Genomic DNA, 13,445 nt, shown 5'->3' with positions numbered 1-13,445 from the left:
AGGCTCTAACGTGGACAACAGAACAGAGAAAGAAGAGGATGACCTAAGAGACTCCTGGGTTCCACCCCCCAGCCTTCTCCCTGCCCCTCCTTGCCCATCTTCCAATTCCATCTAGTTTTAACTGTTCTTGCTATCCAGGTAACTGTGTCCATGGGATGATTCTTTCAAAGGGGCACTATATATTTAAGATATTTTATATTTGTACACAGAACAACTGAGGGAACAACCTTCCCAAGCTTTGTCTCACTAGCATTCTCTCTGAAGAATCAATCTAGGGACATAACTTCTCTGTAGTGAATAAGAGTAGGAACATTTCCCCAGGGCCTGAGAAAATATTCAAATGAGAGAAACACAGCCCTGTTTCTGTTTTGCAGGGGCCAGTAGAACCTGCGTACAGGGCTGCTGCAGTGCTCCGAGCCATCTCCAGCCCTTCCTGGGATCTCTCTCTTGGGACTGCTCATGTTACACTCGGCCTCCTTCACCAAGAAAAGCTGCTCATCCAGAGCTTCCTTCTGCAGCTGCAGCTTCTGCACGTAGCCTGTCTGTGTCTCCAGTTCTTTCTCCAAGGAAAATATGATCCTGTCTTTAGCCTTGATCTCGTCCATCTGAATGAGAGAAACAACAGAACAATGATGTGACCGTGTAAAGGCAACAGAACTTCAGCCTCCTTCAATCCAGTTTGATTTACTCAGTAGCAGTGCTCACCACTTACATCTGCTGTATCACATCACACCAGGCTTGTGAAACAATGCATCTGGAGGCTTCAGATATAACCATACACTGGCACAGTAGCAGCCTGACAGCATTACAGAGTAAAGGCCAAGAACCGAGCATGGTGCAATGCGCTAACAGATAACAGCATGAAGAGTTCAGACTTTCGTACTGCGTTTTGGTCAGTTCTACTAGTGAAAAACAAGCATAAACTCCGACAACCCCAAAAAAGCTTAGACTAGCTCCTGCTCACATATGTGGAGCTACAGTGGCCGAGACAGTGGAGGTTATAGTCTGATTCTCACCAACAGGTCTGTGCAGACCCAGCATTTCTTAAAGCTGATTGCCATGCTATTGATCTTTTTCTGACTGCAAACTCAGGGCTATTCATTTTACTATTACTTCATTTCTGCCTAGTATCCCAGGACTATCCATGACAAAAAGAAATGCTTATTTCATTTTGTAAGAATGATGGTCAAAAGGAAAATTTTTCATTAAAACAGATTAGGAACAGCCCATAAACATCCTGCAAACACAAAAATTCAAACAAAGCTGCTAATGTTATTGACCTCAAGAAAATTTGGTGAACCAGAGTTCGCAAATCACACTGGCAAAATAAAACCACTATTGTCTTGGAATGATACGAATCGTTCCCTGAAAACAAAAATACCACGTATGCTAAATTTTGCCTGAAGCTGACGAAGATACTTTCTGGTCTTGCAGCTTTCTAGGCTTGCTGAAATCTTCCCCAAAGAGCTCGATCCTGATCTGCATTAACTCAATGTGATTCTGATGTAACTGCCTCCACTGTGATAGCAATACAGTGGATTTGGAAACCACTTGTGTAACTCAGATAAAAATAATTCTGGACTTGTTCAAGGTTCTTATGCAAGTAAATAGCCTGCAAAAAAGCTTTCCATCAACTGCTAAAGATAAAATCATACAATACGTAGACAGAACCTGAGTTGATCTTAATGTTACTAAATGGCTAGCTTTTATCCTGAACTTTACTATAGTTCCTTTTTATATTAAAACCCTGAATATATCAGATTTCAGATGAGAAAAAAAGAAATGTAGTTCATCCTCATGGCTACACAGAACTGCAAATGGGGATCAAAGTAACAAGAAGGGTCAAAATTCAGAAGGCAGATATGAAGAATCCTCTACTACTAGTCCGTACTAGATGACTGAGCACTTTGGCAACAAAGGTATATACATCCAGCACAAAACTTTGCATCAGGAAGAGGAAAAAAAGTGTTCTTGACAGTTTAAATTACCATTTCTTTCACTTAACTGTCAGATCATGAATTGCAGCCTTCCAGCCAACCCTTCCACCACTACACGTGCGTCCAGCTCCCCAGATGACAGGGAAATAGGGTAACTTGCTGCACTGCTAGTGTGAGTCTCAATTTGCTCATTTTCCCTAGTAATTACTGAAGGCCACACCAAGACCAAATCCAAAGGTACCTCCCATCCTGCCACGGTTTAATGTGGCCAGGTTACCATTGCCAGGGTTAGAGAAACTAGCAAACTGCAAGTGCAGGTACAAACACTCCTTTTTCTTACACCCTGCACTGCACAGCGTCAGCATCTCAGCAAGCCAGCTCCTTACAGACTAGGCCAGTCACTCTCTTACTTTAGGGCAGTAGTTGCCACCACTGTGGTTGCTCTAGCCAACCCACCATGACCTATTTACTGCTGAGGAATGATGCTTGTAACACTTTTGCAAACTGAGGTGCATTATCAAGTCCTGTTATTCACAAAATGCTAAGAGGCACAAGAGACAAAATCAGCACAGTGCCAGAGAACACATCGACTGTTTTGGTTACTGACCAGGCGGCGAATGTCCCTTTCACTCTCCCATTTGATCTTGGAAATGGCTTCCTGGTGGGACTGATGCTCACTCCGAAGATCCCCAGCCTTGATCTTATCAGCTTGGATCATATTGTTAAGGGCCTCATCTACCTGCTTTTTGGCAGACTTCAGTTCAGTAATTTCCTGCAGAAGCTTAAGGCGCTCAGAGTCAAACTGTTTTCTGGCCTCTTCACGAGCCTCAATGGTCAGCGCTGTCCTTACTTTATCACTGCTCCCATCCCGCAGTGCACACAGCGCTGACTTGAGGCGCTGGATTTCGCTGTCTCGGACTTTCACCATCCGTGTCATCTCCTGCTCATGCTGTTTAATGAGGTTCTCCCTCACAGCTTGCAGCTCCTTCATTTTCTCCTCATGGAGTTTGGCTTTTAGCTCTGTGATTTGCACGGTCTGCTTGCGCTGCTCCACCTCACGGATACGCTTTGTTTCTTGAGTCTTCTCTCTTTCAAGTTTCGCAACCTACATTGAGATAAAATGGAAGTCACCTGCTGCCAACATAATGTAATTGGAACAAGCCCATCCAAACACACAGCCACGTCAACATGAGGAAGACTCTGCTGCTGGATGGTCCTCCATCCTCCTACCACAAAATTTGGTCTGACTCCAGGGGCACTCACACACATTTTACACCATCTTTACTGAAGTCACAACAACCTTGTCTTCTCCAGGAGTCTTGACTTATGTAGTGACGCTACATGTACTTTCAATATTTCCTCAGGATATAAGACTCCATATACACTTGTGCACTTGTCTAACAACTTTTTAACCCATTACTCAACATGAATCTATTTTGTTCTTGTTCTGCTCCTCTCCTTTCCAGTGTTACTCAAGTACATTTAAATATATTTCAGATAAGCTTTTTTGGGGTTTTGTTTTCAAGACTTTCCCGCTTTTGCAACTCTCAATATTTTGGGCAACCCTTGAAGTCATATCTAGTAACAAAAATCTGCACTGGCAACTTCCATATTGGAATTCCATAGCTGCAGTGGTAACAAAAGCAGTAAGATTCAGAATATAGTGGAAGGCATTACAGAAGCTGCCTGGGTCATCAGTTTTCTGGCAGCCAGCCCGTGACTCCTTAAGAGAATAACTAAGCCTTGCCAGTGTGTAACAGATGAATGCCAAAGCTTACAGGGAAAACAAAACTACCAAAAACCATTTTTGCCTTCCCAGACTGTCACTGATCATTTCTGAAATAAAATGAAGCAGAATGAGTTTGAGAGAGTGATGATGTCTGCTTTGTTGCAGCTTGCAAATCTTGCCTATTTTAAAAGGTTGCAAATCGATAGCTATAAATCTAGAAGACTGCCCCTAGAGATTCTCAGAACACCGGATAACATAGAGTTGGCTATTCTTGCTTCCATTTAGCTTCTCTTAAAATGCTACAAACCAACTTCCACTACTAATTCTTGTCCAAGATACTGGTGTGAACATCTGTCCCTAGAAGAAAGAAATTATGAAAAAGACCTCTTAGAGGCTGAAGGATTTGTGGTTATTCAGGTTTGGAAGCTAGAGGCAAGTCAGTCACTCCAGGTTTATTTGCCCAGGATATATGCTTGTCTGCAAAGGAATCAAAGCATCAGGTTGATGCACTTCAATTATATTCCACTTGGAAAAATGACATATCTCCGGGCATTATCTTTTGAAAAGGCAGCTGCTGCAAGGCTGCAGGTGGGGATGCCTGGCTGCAGCGAGCACTGCCTCCAGTTCACCTCATCAGAATTCACTGGGAGTTACTAAACAGACATTTGTAATCTTCACTGCTCATAAAGCATGCTGCTAAGCCTGAAGACTGCCTTAATCTCACCCATGTTTGGGGAACTTTAGCACTTACCACAGAAGGGTTTATTGCACAAAAGCTATACTCCGACTACAAAACCCAGACATACTGTGTTTGCAGCTAGAAGCATCTCTAACTAAAGACAAAGCGACACAGTGGATGCAAAAGGTATCCCTCTTTGCAAAGCCACTTCAGCATCTCCAGTGGGAAAATTGATGCTGCTTGTAAGGATTTTAATAGAATGCAGTCAGGGAACATGCAGAGTAAAACAACAGGCAGTATTTTATACTCGGATAACACCCAGCCCATTACCTTCTTACAGGTTACATAAGCTGTAGTAGTGTAAAGAGATATTACTTTTTTCGCAAGAGCTGTCCCAGCATAGACAACTCAGAGTGAAAAGCTCAGCAGAAGATGCAGGCAAGAGCTGAAGCCACAGTGCGCAGCCCTGAGGTCGTACTAAAGGCTTCTGAAGGATGTGCACAGCATCTTGAACCCTCGCAGGTATGTCTAGACCGCAGGGCCATGATTATACCTTGCATGCATGATCCTCAACTGGCTTTAGACTAACTGTACATATCTAAGACTGTACCTCTGGCAGACCACTGGTACCTGAACATGCCGTAAACAATGCATACGAACCCTAGTGTACACAGCTGCACTGCATATGGACTACAAGCGTTGACTGGGAATGTCATAATATATGCCTAAGGAATAACTGACTCAACTTTGAAATAAGGCCATGTCTTGCTGAAGTATCAGCCATTCAAAAACCAGCAACACTACACAATTTCTAATCACTGAGGGGACAGGATGAATCCCACTAACTGGAATGCGGCCAAAGTTGTTATGAAAGACATATTGCCTCACTCGAGGGTGAGAGGGTTCTTAAACTTGTACTTCAGTAAAAAGGAGTCTTCCCTGGAAGCAACAAGAAATCCACATTAAGAAAATGTTGTATGTGGGGAAGAATCAGACCACAAATCTAGGAAAGAGTTGTGCTGCCTCTGTTGATTGCTGTGATACCATTTTTTCTATACGTTTCTCCCCTTCAGCGCAGGTACTGTCATTTAAAACCAAACCTTCACTCACCTTCGATTTCTCCTGATGCAGCTCAATTTGAATGTCTGTTAGTTTGGTCCTGAGTTCCTCATTGGCAGCCTGTAGAGCAACAATCAGTGCCTCAGGCTTTTCGCCCTTGCTACGTCCTTTTTTTGACATGGTTTCTTATCAGTGAGAATCCACGTGTTTAATTATTTCAAATATGGACTGCCATCTTTTTCTGTTCCTCTCAGTGCTAGTTAGTTCAGCATCTACTATATGACATTCCTTAAGGTCCTGGATTCAGCTGCTTTAGAAGCCCTGCAAGAAACAAGACATTATTATTTGTCAGTGGACACTGCAGCATGACAGCTCACGTGGTTATAGAACACAAGAGGGTACTCGCTTCTCCTAACACTGCAATATTTGTCTGAAAACCTGAAAAGGAGGTCCCAGCACAATCAGGCTTCTGTATGCAAGCCTGCCATACTAGCGGAGATTCCATCTATGCCCTTTTTCTCTTCTCCAGAAGGGGCACCATGCAATGAAGACACGAGCTTGTTTACCACAAGGATTAGTGCTGTTGAGCACACGGCACCAGAAAGGATAGATCATTTAACCCAAGCCTTACAGTTTGAGGCAACCACAAAGCAGGCACTTCAATCTCAAGGATCTAGCAACAATATCTTCCTCTTACTGTTGCAAATCCTTGATCCCCCCGCGCATTCTGAACAGGGATTGAGATTTCATGCTCACATAGTCACTTGGACATGCCTACGACACCCACAAAACCTGCAGAAATTGCAGAAATTACATACATCCTTTAAGACAATACCAGAATCTGCTGTAAACAATGTCATCATAAACTGAACAAAGCAGATTCACTACTTCCTGCCATCCTGAAAACACCCTCCTGTATCATCCAGGGCTTCCTATGCTGCTCCCAGTTACAATACCTCTAAAATCTTGGCACTGCATTGCATACGCACAGCTACAAATGACAGCAGGATCTGATCCATACTGCCCACAGTGCCTCATATTCAATATTGGTTACGAAGGATCTAATCGTGCTAGTTACACAAAGGCTTTTTCACCAGGAGGGCAGAAAGAGCACAACATCAGAGCTGAGCCTGCTATAGGTGCAGATGACTGAGAAAGAAAACAGGCTTTGGAAAGCGGTTAATAAAAAGGACTTGTTCTTGTCATGTATCGTGTGGTACAGCACATACAGATCAGATTTAGTGCTGTCTTGGAAAAAAATCAGGCCAGATGGGACATAAATGGCTGTGAAAGCAGAAATCTTTGGCTGTCAATGCCAAGTGAATACTAATACATGAAGACTTGTGGGGTTTAAGCAAAGAATGACACTTTTACCAGATCAACCATGCAAAGGATGACTTTTAAGACCGAAACCAGCACAGAAGCAAAGCAGTAAGGACAACAGATTAAAAAATTCTCAGGAGATTATCTCCTGCAAAGGGGAAATGCTTCTTTGCTGTGTCGCCTAAGATCCTCAACCACCCTAAAAGCAGAAAGACCTTTCCGAGACGCCACTGGCCCAGAGGCAGCCTTTGGTATACAGAGCTGTCTGTGAAGTACACGAGGCACTGTGCTGCTCCCGTTAGACATATCAGCTTGAGAAAACTAAAACCACCGTAGCATTCTCATATTGTGGGAATAACATAACCATAATAACTCTGTCAAAACCTGGTAATCTATTTGGCAATGCAACTATTTTGAGACTGCAAGAAGCATGTCAGATGTCCATAAACAAAACGACCAGCAGAATTATTTATGGTGAATGACTGCCAAGTACAATAGCAGCTGGAGTGCCTCCTACCAACTTTACCTTACACCAGCACCTGCCCGTTTCATCTGTAGAAATTATTGTTGGAGCTCTTGGAGCCACAAAAACCTCAAGTTAAGCAAAAGAGGGCTTAAAAAAAACCTAAAAAATCCCACATACAGATTTCTACCCGAGGCATCAGGATTAAACCCACTCCTAAAGCACAATAAATTCAGCCCAGAGTTCATAAGTAAAGATTCTATTTTGCCCCTCTACCCAAAAAACCCATCCAGTAAATTCTGAAGTAACATCTGCACACATTTCTTTTGAGATACATCTTGAATGAAAATCTAAATGAATTCACTGAAGAATTGGCTTTTTATGAGAAGTAGTAACGCATTGATATAGGCTCTGGAGTATTTATCAGCAAGAGATCATGGCTACACTTGAACTTAATTAGAACTGCAGCTATATAACAAGGCATGTTCAAATCTCAAGATTTGTTTGTTATTGTTCAAGTTTTTGGGTTTCTTTAAGGCCAGTTCAAGCTCAGCTGCATGATATAAGCAGGCAGAAGATGTTTGTTGATATCAATATTCCCACAGGTCTGAAGTAAATATCAGTCTCCTAGTATGACAAGCACCGAGCGCGTGGAGAAGTGTGCTGCTTCCTGTGGCAGAACAACCAATAAAAAAAACCCATAAATGCCTCCAGGAAAGCACTCCATAATCTTTAAGATTAAACGTAAAAATACAAGTAGAACTGGATAAGCAATCCCACTAGAAGCTTCTTCCCAACTAGTCTCTTTAATCTTCCATTTTCCTGCTTTGCTACAAATTTCACCCATTGTTATGACTTTTTTTTTTACTTTCAAGCTTTCCTTTTTAAATCTTTTTTCTTTTTCCATTATTTGCTGTCTGCTCTAGGTATTTCTTTTCCATGGCTTTTTAGGTTACCTTCTTGTTAATACCTGGGTTTGGCAATATGCTAGCAAAAGTACAGAGGAAAACTACACCTATACATGCTCTCAAGTAACACCATTATCCTTTGTTTGAAGTGGCAAAGGAACATGCCCTCAGCATCGCTCCCAATGATAACCTGTGACTAGTTCATTTTTCTCCTCCAGTCATTGGTTGCTTTGTTTTCTCCAAGCCAAGTAACAGTTTATGTACAAAACCAGGCTTTGCATATTACAGAAGCAGAGAAGTACCCTCCTCTGTCTTTACAAAGGACATGTAGGGATAGAAACACCTCAGAAAGAAGAAAGCACTTCACCACAATCTCCACCCTGCTGAATCTGGGCCCTTCAGCAGATGAAGATATCAAAGCATTAGAGAGCCCTGTGCATCTGCTTCAGAGATGTTTGGCATCAGATAACCATTTTCATCAGCAGCTTTCACACTTTAACTCTCTGCTAGGTCGCCCCTGCACGATTTTTTCCAGAGCAGGGCGACAATCAATCTAGCAACTTGACTATGAAGTATATGGGTCTCCTTACGGAGACACAAAGCCTCCAGAAGTTATACTGAGATCTCAGAAGCAAAGAATAGAAAAGGACAGTCCAATCCTTCTATCACTCATCTGCCTATTGATGACACCCTAAAACCAAATCTCAGGCTGAAGATTAAAAAACAGGGGAACACAGCTGACTTTGAACAACCTTTTTTCTCTCTCTTATAGCATGTGTTCTGCTGCTGAGGCCTGTGGAACGATTGCTCCAGTTCTAATTTCTTTTTAAGCCAGGCATCCCTTTCCCAGGAAAGCCCAATCAACTGCCCTCCGGGCAAGCAGCTCCCTAACACAGGAGACAGATGTGTCCTGTCAGCGCACAGGCAGTCATTCAGAATTCCTGGCTGATGAAGAGGTGGCTCTAGGATGGCTGCTGAGGGCTGGACCCAGACAGCTTCAGCCAAGGGAACCCAAATCCACCTCAGCTGGGCAGCCATGCTAACAGCCACAGTCTGACCCCAGATCTGCCTCTGCTACTGCAAGCCTGACCACAACCTAATACTCTGCAGGCTGCTTCCCCCAAGCTCACACTGAAAGGCTAGCATCATCTTGAGCTCAACAGCCTTCAGCCTCTGAGGAGGTAAGGCCAACCAGGACGGATCAGTAGGAGAAGAATTCATCTGGCAACACAGGTTTCCCACCTGGGCTTGCCCCTGCAGCTGCCTTTGCAGTCAGTTCAGAGACATGCTTGCTTGTTCACATCAGGATAAGGTAAGTCATAGCCCTCAGCTAAAAAGATTCAGGACAAAGCAATCCCACTAAAGATACCTAAAGGTTTGTGGTAGGGTGGTGCTGAGCAGTCTGTATGAAAGTCTTCCTCTGTACTTTTTGAGGATAAGAAGCTCATGCAAGCTGCACTCAGATGTGTTTCACTGGACAGCCTTATTACTGTAAACACCAGGCAGGCTCAGCCCCGAAGAGGAGCACAGAACAAGAGTCTTGTACCCAAGGCAGTTTGGAGGTGTGTTTGTACTGCGGTTTCCATAGTTATGTGGAAGATGCCTTCTAAAAAAGCATCAGTAGAGAGCCCTCTTGCTGTCTTCCCCTGTAAAGATGTAAAAATCACTACCACCATACTGAATGTTAATGTGACCAGTTGGGGCCAGGCTATTCCAAAACAATCAGTCCTTAGGAAAGGCCTCTGTCACGAGAGCTGAGGGCTCAAAATTGACTCCTTTCTCTTACTGGTTTGCAATGAATAAGAAAAGTGCAGAAAATGCCTTCCCAGTCTCACTGGAATGACAGCACAAGAGAAACAACACGCTTTTTGCAGAGGAAGTTCAGCCGAGTACGAGGAGGCAGAAGCGCGTACCAAGCAAATGGCCACAGGCGGATACGCTCCAGTTCGCACATCTGACAGGCGAGCCCATATTTATATCACAGCAATTGCCTGGGGCCTGGTCAGAAAAACAGCTGAGGCCATAGTTCACATACAGCGTTCCAGCAGTTCCCTGCTTGACTCTCCCCACTCATAGCAAGAATCTTAACCATTTTATCATGTTTTACTGCAGTAAAGTGCATTAGAGGAATCTACTCAAACTATTTGTGTCTTCTGAACCATGGCTTTGCTTTTTCCATTAATTATGTGCAAGATTCACTGAAATGGGAGGCCCAAATTGTGCCTGCAAAATGAACGTCATGGAGATGAGAAGCATACTGCCCGTGGTGGATGTAACTCGGCTGTGGGAGCAAAGGTGCCCCCGAGCTCCCTCTAGCCCCAGGGAAATAATCCCGGGCACACTATACTCTGTGGGACTGGGACGTACTGCATTTTGGCTGCTGACATCAGGTTTGAACTGTCATGTCCACAGGCAGCACAGGAAAGTTTCACTGGCAACTGGTGACAAAGAAGAATTGGACCAACCTAACAAACCATTAAAAGAAAACAAAATCATGTTGCCACCACTTTCACCTACAGCTGTTTAGAAAAACAAAATAAACAACGTGCAAAACACAATCTCAAGAGAAGCCAAAAATCAGAATGGAAGAATACAAACAATCCCTTTTATAATCTCTCAGCACAAATCTAACTTTCCATTTGTACAGAACGAAACAAAAGAAACGAGATTATTACAAACAGATACCTCTGGGACATAGAGTTTCCTCCTTATCGCAGTTGAAAAAGACCTGCTGCTATATTTTGGGAATTCCTTGAGATTCCACAAAAAAAACCCTTTTTTCTTATGGGGAATCAGTTTCAAATAAAGAGCGGAAAAAGACCAGGCCCGGCAATCCTTCTGCCTCAACCACTGCTACACCCTTCACAGAATTTAGAGAATCAATCAAAATCCCTAGAAAACATGGTATGCACAACACTGCTTTCTCGAGAAACAGCAGGTCTAAAGATTGCAGAATAGAATAAATTCTGCTCAAGCTTAGTTTTACTATCTCATTCCACATAGCGTAATTTCAAATACTTAACAATTTTTCTGCCTTTCCAATGCAGGAGGTAAATCATGCCAATTATTTTACTGCTTCCCTAATAAAATTAAGTGCTGGGATTTTTGGGAAGTGCTAGCTGTGCTGCCAACTATCACATTTGCTCCCAGTTGCTAACAGGGTAAAATAAAATGTATGAATAATTGTGAGGAAGTGTTATCCGTGGGCTTTGAGCCCCATATATGGACATGCCCCACGTAAATTTATCATATCCCTCAATGCTAAGGCGCAGCTGCAGCAATAAGGTGGGAAAGGTGCATGGCTTTACACTGAAAGAGGGTTAGTTTGGTTTGGACAAAAAGACGACATTTTCATACTGTGAGGGTGGGGAGACCCTGGCCAAGGTTGCCCAGAGCAGTGGCGGCTGCCCCATCCCTTGAGGTGTTCAAGGCCAGGTTGGATGGGGCTTGGAGCAACCTGATTCAGTGAGAAGCGTCCCTGCCCATGGCAGGGGGTGGAACTGGACAGGCTTCAAAGGTCCTCTATGACCTGAAGACAGTGGCTATTGTCTGGTTAGATGTTAAAGATTCACTGAAGTTTTCGCATTTCCTAGGACATACTTTAGTAGTGCTGCATTTTTCACTAGTGGAATCACTGAGCTATGAATCACTTGTTTATGAAATGTGTTTGGTGATACCACCTGTAAGAATCCAACTTGATGAGGGCCTGCAGCTTCTTCAGTCCACTCTCCTTACCCGTGAAGGAAACAAGTCTTTCCCGCAGCTCTGTAGATCAGCTTAAGAATGGAAGCTGGGAACAGCAACTGCCACCTATTAGGATTTTTTTGTTATGCTATTAAAGCTGTCCAGTCAAACAAATTCAAGCCCTAATTACTGCTTTCCGTGCTGCCTGTGTTATGTCACACAACAGTTTTAATTAATCATGTACTGTTTTTAGCAGTATGACTGACATTATTTTAGTATGAAATCATAACTCAGCATCCCAAAATCAATTGAAAAACTCAGCTCAGAATGGGTGCAAATATTTGCAGCCTTTATACAATTCTGGTCTGCATTTTTTTTTATAGCCAGAACATGGCAAATTCCCTATGCTAATAGTTTACGTGTGTTTTATCCCACCAAATGGTGATATAAGATTCTTCAGAACAAGTCCTAACCACTCTCTGCTTCTGATTGTATAAAAAAGAAAAAAATCATATATTTTTAATCAATACCACTGTAATACTCAGGAATATTACAATACCTTCAGAATGGAAGTTGCCATATCCCTTGGACTGAGGCTCTACACAAGGAACACACAATGTTCCTGTGTGCTGGAATCTGGTGCCGTTAGGCCTCCCATGCCAAAATTACCATTGGCCCTGGCTCTAAATCATGAACCAAAAAACTCTATCCAAGGAGCTGGTGGCTCCATGGAAACAGTCAAAAGGGGACAGAAGCATTATTGTTATCCACAGCAAAGCTGAGGAGATTTGTTAAACCAATACTCGAGTATTCTGTGGCTAAAATACCATCTGTCTGTCTCTCTTTTTCATACAATTATTCCCCTCTAAGTTGCCATAACACAATGCACTGAGAAGAGCATTACCAGTGAAAACACAGTCCCCTGCCCTATCCTGAAAGGAAACAGAAATTTTCCAGAATGAGATGCACATGGACACAGACTAGACACACTATATAAGAATGGCAAGATTGTCAGGAAAAGGATGAACTCTACCAACCTGCCCAGTTCATTGCAAGGGGGTCTAAAACATCACGCCAGTGGTTTCATACCTGAAGCATTACTGGAAGCCCATTCTTAGTTTACTAAAAAGATGGGTTTGTAAATGTATTTTATGCAAGTCAGGTCACACTCAACCATTGCCAGAAATTCATACAGCCTGAAGGAGAAACATTGCAGTTCCCAGAGTTTATAGTATCAGGCTCTCCTTTCTCTGATTTTGATTTTAACCAGCCAGCAAAACCATCTTTATTTAACTGAAATGCATATAAACAAGAAAACAACAAACATGGAGGGGAAGTCCATGTCCCATATCTTTTCCTGTGAAACCCTTCCTTTTCTTTATTTCTAAGGCCATAACCATGATTATCTACTGTCTTACAGGTCTCAGAGGAGGATATCTTACATTCACTACTAAAGATTGTCATATATTTAAGTAATTTTTCTATTTAAAGAGGGTCAACTTGTAAGAACTTTTGCCGTTTTTAGCTGAGCTCATGTACAGGCAATAAAAGCAGGTACTGACATCAGCTCAAGTAAGAAAAATCTGAGTTCTGGCCTCCCGTGTTCACTCCGAACAATGTAGATCTCTACTATGAATCGTTTTCTTTTCTAGACACTTTACTT

At 42.8% G+C, this 13,445-nt stretch overlaps 1 protein-coding gene across 3 annotated transcripts in view; it reads right to left on the bottom strand.

Annotated features, from left to right (window-relative positions):
• JAKMIP2 (janus kinase and microtubule interacting protein 2) overlaps window positions 1-13,445 on the bottom strand; it is a 41,166-nt gene that overhangs the window by 22,326 nt on the left and 5,395 nt on the right. For all 3 annotated transcript variants that reach the window (XM_069869714.1, XM_069869715.1, XM_069869716.1), the window contains exons 2-4: window positions 5,456-5,725; window positions 2,545-3,042; window positions 396-605 (exon numbers count right to left, since the gene is read on the bottom strand). In XM_069869714.1, coding sequence (XP_069725815.1) covers window positions 396-605; window positions 2,545-3,042; window positions 5,456-5,584 — 837 coding nt within the window. In that variant the 5' untranslated portion in view covers window positions 5,585-5,725. The remainder of the gene's footprint in view (window positions 1-395; window positions 606-2,544; window positions 3,043-5,455; window positions 5,726-13,445) is intronic.

This window comes from Phaenicophaeus curvirostris, chromosome 15 (assembly GCF_032191515.1).
Source record: "Phaenicophaeus curvirostris isolate KB17595 chromosome 15, BPBGC_Pcur_1.0, whole genome shotgun sequence".
NCBI lineage: Eukaryota > Metazoa > Chordata > Aves > Cuculiformes > Cuculidae > Phaenicophaeus > Phaenicophaeus curvirostris.
This window is presented reverse-complemented; position numbering and strand designations above follow the sequence as displayed.